The sequence below is a fragment of the Microtus ochrogaster genome, chromosome 7 (assembly GCF_000317375.1).
Source record: "Microtus ochrogaster isolate Prairie Vole_2 chromosome 7, MicOch1.0, whole genome shotgun sequence".
Lineage (NCBI taxonomy): Eukaryota > Metazoa > Chordata > Mammalia > Rodentia > Cricetidae > Microtus > Microtus ochrogaster.
Window position 1 is genome coordinate 82,357,274 of NC_022014.1, and position 4,708 is coordinate 82,361,981.

Sequence of the window (4,708 nt, forward strand, 5' to 3'; positions counted from 1 at the left end):
GAAGTGGAGGCAGGTGGATCCCTGTGAGTTTTGGGCAGCCAGGGTCACAAGAATCTCCAATCCCTCCACAGAGGAAGGTGCAGGGTTGAGGGCTGTCCCAAGGGCCCCAAACCCTAAGCCAGCGCGTGGGCAGTGCTGGACAGCCTCCTTCCCCACAGTGGCAGCCCTGCAGACCGAGATGGAGAGCCTGGCTCTGCACCTCTTCTACATGCAGAACATAGACCAGGACGTCCGCGATGACATCCGTGTAATGAAGCAGGTGGTGAAGAAGACCGAGACAGAGAAGATGCGTGCCGAGATAGAGAAGAAAAAGCAGGTAACCCTGTAGGCCGTGCGAAACCTCTACTGTTCCAAGGGACGCTCGGCCTGACCACGCCGGTGGAGGGCTGCCCTCAGCTGTGGACGGCTCCATACAGCCCCTCTCTCTGCCAGGATCTGTTCGTGGACCAGCTCACAGAGAGGGCGCACCAGCTGGAAGAAAACATCTCCCTGTTTGAGGCTCAGTACTTGTCCCAGGCTGAGGACACCCGAATTCTCAGAAAAGCAGTGAGTGAGGTAAGAGCACCCCCGAAGCCAGTGGGAGCAGAAGCCCCCTTGTCGCCCACCCCTGGCCTGGGAGAGTCAACCCAACAGTACCAGCGCATTTGTAAGCTGCCGCCACCAACAGTACCGCAGTTACTCAGGGGCGTGCACGTCAAAGCCGGCTGGTCATTGGCATGGGCAGCATTGTCCCCCGGCTGTGCCTTCTCCCTGCTCTGCACAGAAGGGAAAATGGGAGAGTCACAGTGACCGAGCCACACCCTGGGGCTCGTGACCAGGGGTAGAGAGGACCCCCCCCCACCTGAGAGTCCACAGCGCAGGGATGGCCCAGGCGGGAAGGCAGGCTGTAATGAGGACAGGAAAGAGAGGATTCACTTCGGGATTCCGCCTACCCTCTCCAGCCTGTGAGCCTAATTGTCAGGCACATGAGTTCATGAGTTCCGATCCAAAGGTCTGAGCAGAACCTGCCATTTTTAAATCCTCAAAGTGATTCTTGTGTTTATCTGAGTAATAAATCGGGGAGCCTCCAAGACTTGTTCTGGGAGGGAAGTGTACAGCTGTCTGGTTTGACCAGAACCAAAGGCTTCTCAGGATGTAGAAAGTTCCTGGCAAACCAGGAGAGAGGTCACCATATGCCACAAAGCTATGGGTGCCCTGCTGCAAGGTGCTGTTGTACCCAGGAACAGGCGGGCAAGCCGAGGGCGCTACCAGGGACACAGAAAATGAGCAGATCATTCATTAGCTGAGGTCTGAACCATGCGTTCAGTGATGCACGGACCCTTGGTTAACCACTCGGTCTGAACCATGCATTCAGTGGTGCTGGGACCTCCGTTAACCACTCGGTCTGAACCGTGTGTTCAGTGATGCACGGACCCTTGGTTAACCACTCGGTCTGAACCGTGCATTCAGTGGTGCTGGGCCCTCAGTTAACCACTCAGTCTGAACCATGCGTTCCGTGGTGTGGGACCCTCGGTTAACCACTCGGTCTGAACCGTGCATTCAGTGGTGCTGGGACCTCCGTTAACCACTCGGTCTGAACCGTGTGTTCAGTGATGCACGGACCCTTGGTTAACCACTCAGTCTGAACCGTGCATTCAGTTTTGTGGGACCCTCAGTTAACCACATGGCCTGAACCGTGTGTTCAGTTTTGTGGGACCCTCGGTTAACCACTTGGTCTGAACTGTGTGTTCAGTGGTATACGGACCTCGGTTAACCACTCGGAGAAATCTTGCCCCCATAAAATAAATTCCAGATGGAATCTGATATTTAAAGAAGGGACACCCTGGAGAGATGGCTCAGTGGTTAGGAATGCTGGCCGATCTTCCAGAAGAACCGGGTTCAATTCCCAGGCCCCACACGGTGGCCCACACCATCTGTTAATTCTAGTCCCAGGGAAACCAGTGACCTCTTCTGCCTTCTTTTGGCACCAGGCATACGGGTCATGCAGAGACATACATGCAGGTAAAACACCCACACACATAAAATTAATAAGAAGAATAAAGCCAGGTGATGGTGGTGCACACTTTTAATTCTGGCACTTGAGAGGCAGAGGCAGGTGGATCTATGGATTCGAGACCATCCTGGTCTATAGAGCGAGTCCCTGGACAGCCAGAGCTACAGAGAAACCCTGTCTCGACAAACAAACAAGCAAAGACTCCAAATGGGTGGGTGCTGAGGAAGAGTTACCAGGAGAAACAGGGAAACCATGTACCTAGTGTAGGGCTGAAGAGGTCTTTTTACACTTGGCACCAAGCAGAGTCCTCAGGCTGGCACGTAACTCAGTTGGCAGGCATGGGGTTGATCCCGGGCACTGCATGAGCCCTGCCTGGTGGCACACGTATTTCCAACACAGGGAGACAGAGGCGGGGCGATCAGAGGTTGGAGATCCCCCTTAGCCATGTAGAAACCCGAGTACCTGAGACCCTACCTCAAAATTAAGAATGCGCCCAAGCACAGCCTCCAAGAGCAGGAAGGAGGGTGAGGGGCACTTACAGCCGGGAACTGGGCCAGCACTGCCTTATGGAGAGCAGAGCTGCCCTTGGCTCACGGTCCAGCACAAGGACAAGCCCGAGGTGAGACTGGGGAGTGTGACTTGGACAAGAGGGACTCTGTAGACTAAAGCCCTCCACTGGCTCACAGCTCACACCAGAGGGTAGAGTCCCAGTCACCTCTTAGAGCCCCCAGCGGGGACAAGGAGAGTTTGGGAGAGACCAGCTCATCCAGAGTGCTGCAGGCGTGTGACAAAGGTCATAGGCCAGAGAGTCCCTACGGCTTTGCCCTAAAATGGCAAGGCGTCCCTTCTGCTGTCTCTCCCTTTCCATGTCCGTGGCCATGGTTACTCCATGACCGGTGCTGGCCCTCCTCCTGACCCTTCCCTTTATGGGTTTTGCTTTTGCTTTAAGACAGGGTCTCATGTGTCTCGTTTGGCATCAAACTTGCTCTGTAGCTGAAGATGACAGTGGACTCCTGATGAACGCCCATTGGGGTTCCTTCCTTCCCCCCTTGCCTCTGTCCTCAGCCCATTCTCCTTCCCAGCATTCAGACATTGGCGGGCCCACAGGCACACACACATAGCCATGGCTCAGATGGACCAGTGAAAAACTGGGAGGTGGTCATAGGCGTGTTACTGCCAAGGAGGACCCAGGAGGATGCCTGGCCCGCCTTGTGACTGTCAGCGTCTCAGTGCAGACCCCTTAATCCATCCACTATTTGACCTTTATCCTAAGGTAATGCCCAGGCATGTGAATAGCGTGTGTGTGTGTGTGCATAGCGTGTGCGTGCGTGCGTGCGTGTGTGTGAAAGTGCCAGACTGTGGCCAGGAGAGACAGCTGAGGCAATAAAAGTCTGGCTGTGGAGGGGCACGCTGCAATCTCAGCGCCGGGGAGACAGAAATATGAAGATCCCTGGGGTTTCTGATCAGCTAGCTCAATGAGAGCGCTCCGAGCCGTGAGACATACTGCCTCAGAAAGGCAGTGGGTGGCTCCTGAGGAAGGGCCCCTCAGGCTGACCTCCGGCCTCCTCGGAAATGAACCCTCCATGTCCTCTCTGGACTTTTTCTCCACCTGCCCCCCAGTCTAGTTCTGCATTCTGGCCCCCAGCACAGGGAGACCCACTTCTCCGAGCCAGATGCCCTCCTGGAGACCCTGGTCATTCTCAACTCAAATACCTCCTCCCTGGACAAGAACTGATCAGGGGCAGGGGTGTGGGCCCTGTGATCTCCCTGCCTAGGTGACCTCAGTCCCGTCCATGACATCCACTAGGTTCTGCCTTGGCATTGGTGTAGAGTGGGCATTCTGTCATATCTGACAGAGTCTTCTTCCTCAACCCCCAGTACAGAACCCCTAAAAACAGCCTGGAGTTTCCACAGAGGAGCCAGGCCTCGTCAAAGCCATGCTCCATTTCCTGCTGCTCTTCTGCTGATTTGTGATAGAGAAAAATTAAGTTTCCAGGCATGGGCAGTGAATACCTTTAATCTTAGCAGAGACCGGTGGACCTCTGAGTTCTAGGCCAGCCTGGTCTACATAGGGAAACAACCCTGCCTCAAAACAAACACATGAAAAAGTTAAGGATGGGAGGCAGGTGGCAGAAGGTGGCCGCTGCCATTGTCCACCGTGTCTGCATCCCACCCTCTCTGCAGGCCACCACTGAGATTGACACCATTGTGGTGGAGAAGAAGCGTATCCTCCAGCAGTGGACCACCAGCCTGGTGGGCATGAAGCACCGTAACGAGGCGTACAGGACCGTGCTGGATGCGCTCAGGTGCCACTCCCGTGATGGGCTGCCCAGGGGGACCGCGGGCGGGTGTGCTGGGCATGAGGGGAACCAGCAGAATGACGCCACACAGTTGCACCAGGGCCCTGCCGCCAGCCCCCACCCTTCAGTGCCAAGCCTTCAGGTCAGGCTTCCAGGCAGGACGTCAGAGGTTTATCTCTGGGAGACAAAGGTGTCCCTTTGATCAACAGTTTCCTCTGAGCAGGAAACCCCAGCCCATTCCCAGCCTCTCTGGATGGTCCTGCCCTGGGGCCGTGTTCAGTCAAAACTGTGTTAATCCCCTCCAAAGGGAAGAGAAACGAAGTGGTGCTTGGGCCGGAGACGCTTGCTGCCTTGACGACCAGAACCACCCAAGCGATGGGGATTTGGTTCCCAAGGTGGCTCGCGGCTTATGGGC

At 55.6% G+C, this 4,708-nt stretch overlaps 1 protein-coding gene across 3 annotated transcripts in view; it reads left to right on the forward strand.

Annotated features, from left to right (window-relative positions):
* The window catches only part of Ccdc40 (coiled-coil domain containing 40), a 47,364-nt gene that overhangs the window by 20,293 nt on the left and 22,363 nt on the right, over positions 1-4,708 (forward strand). For all 3 annotated transcript variants that reach the window (XM_026780451.1, XM_013347649.2, XM_026780452.1), the window contains 3 exons: positions 159-316; positions 433-555; positions 4,178-4,299. In XM_026780451.1, the coding sequence (XP_026636252.1) occupies positions 159-316; positions 433-555; positions 4,178-4,299 (403 nt within the window). The remainder of the gene's footprint in view (positions 1-158; positions 317-432; positions 556-4,177; positions 4,300-4,708) is intronic.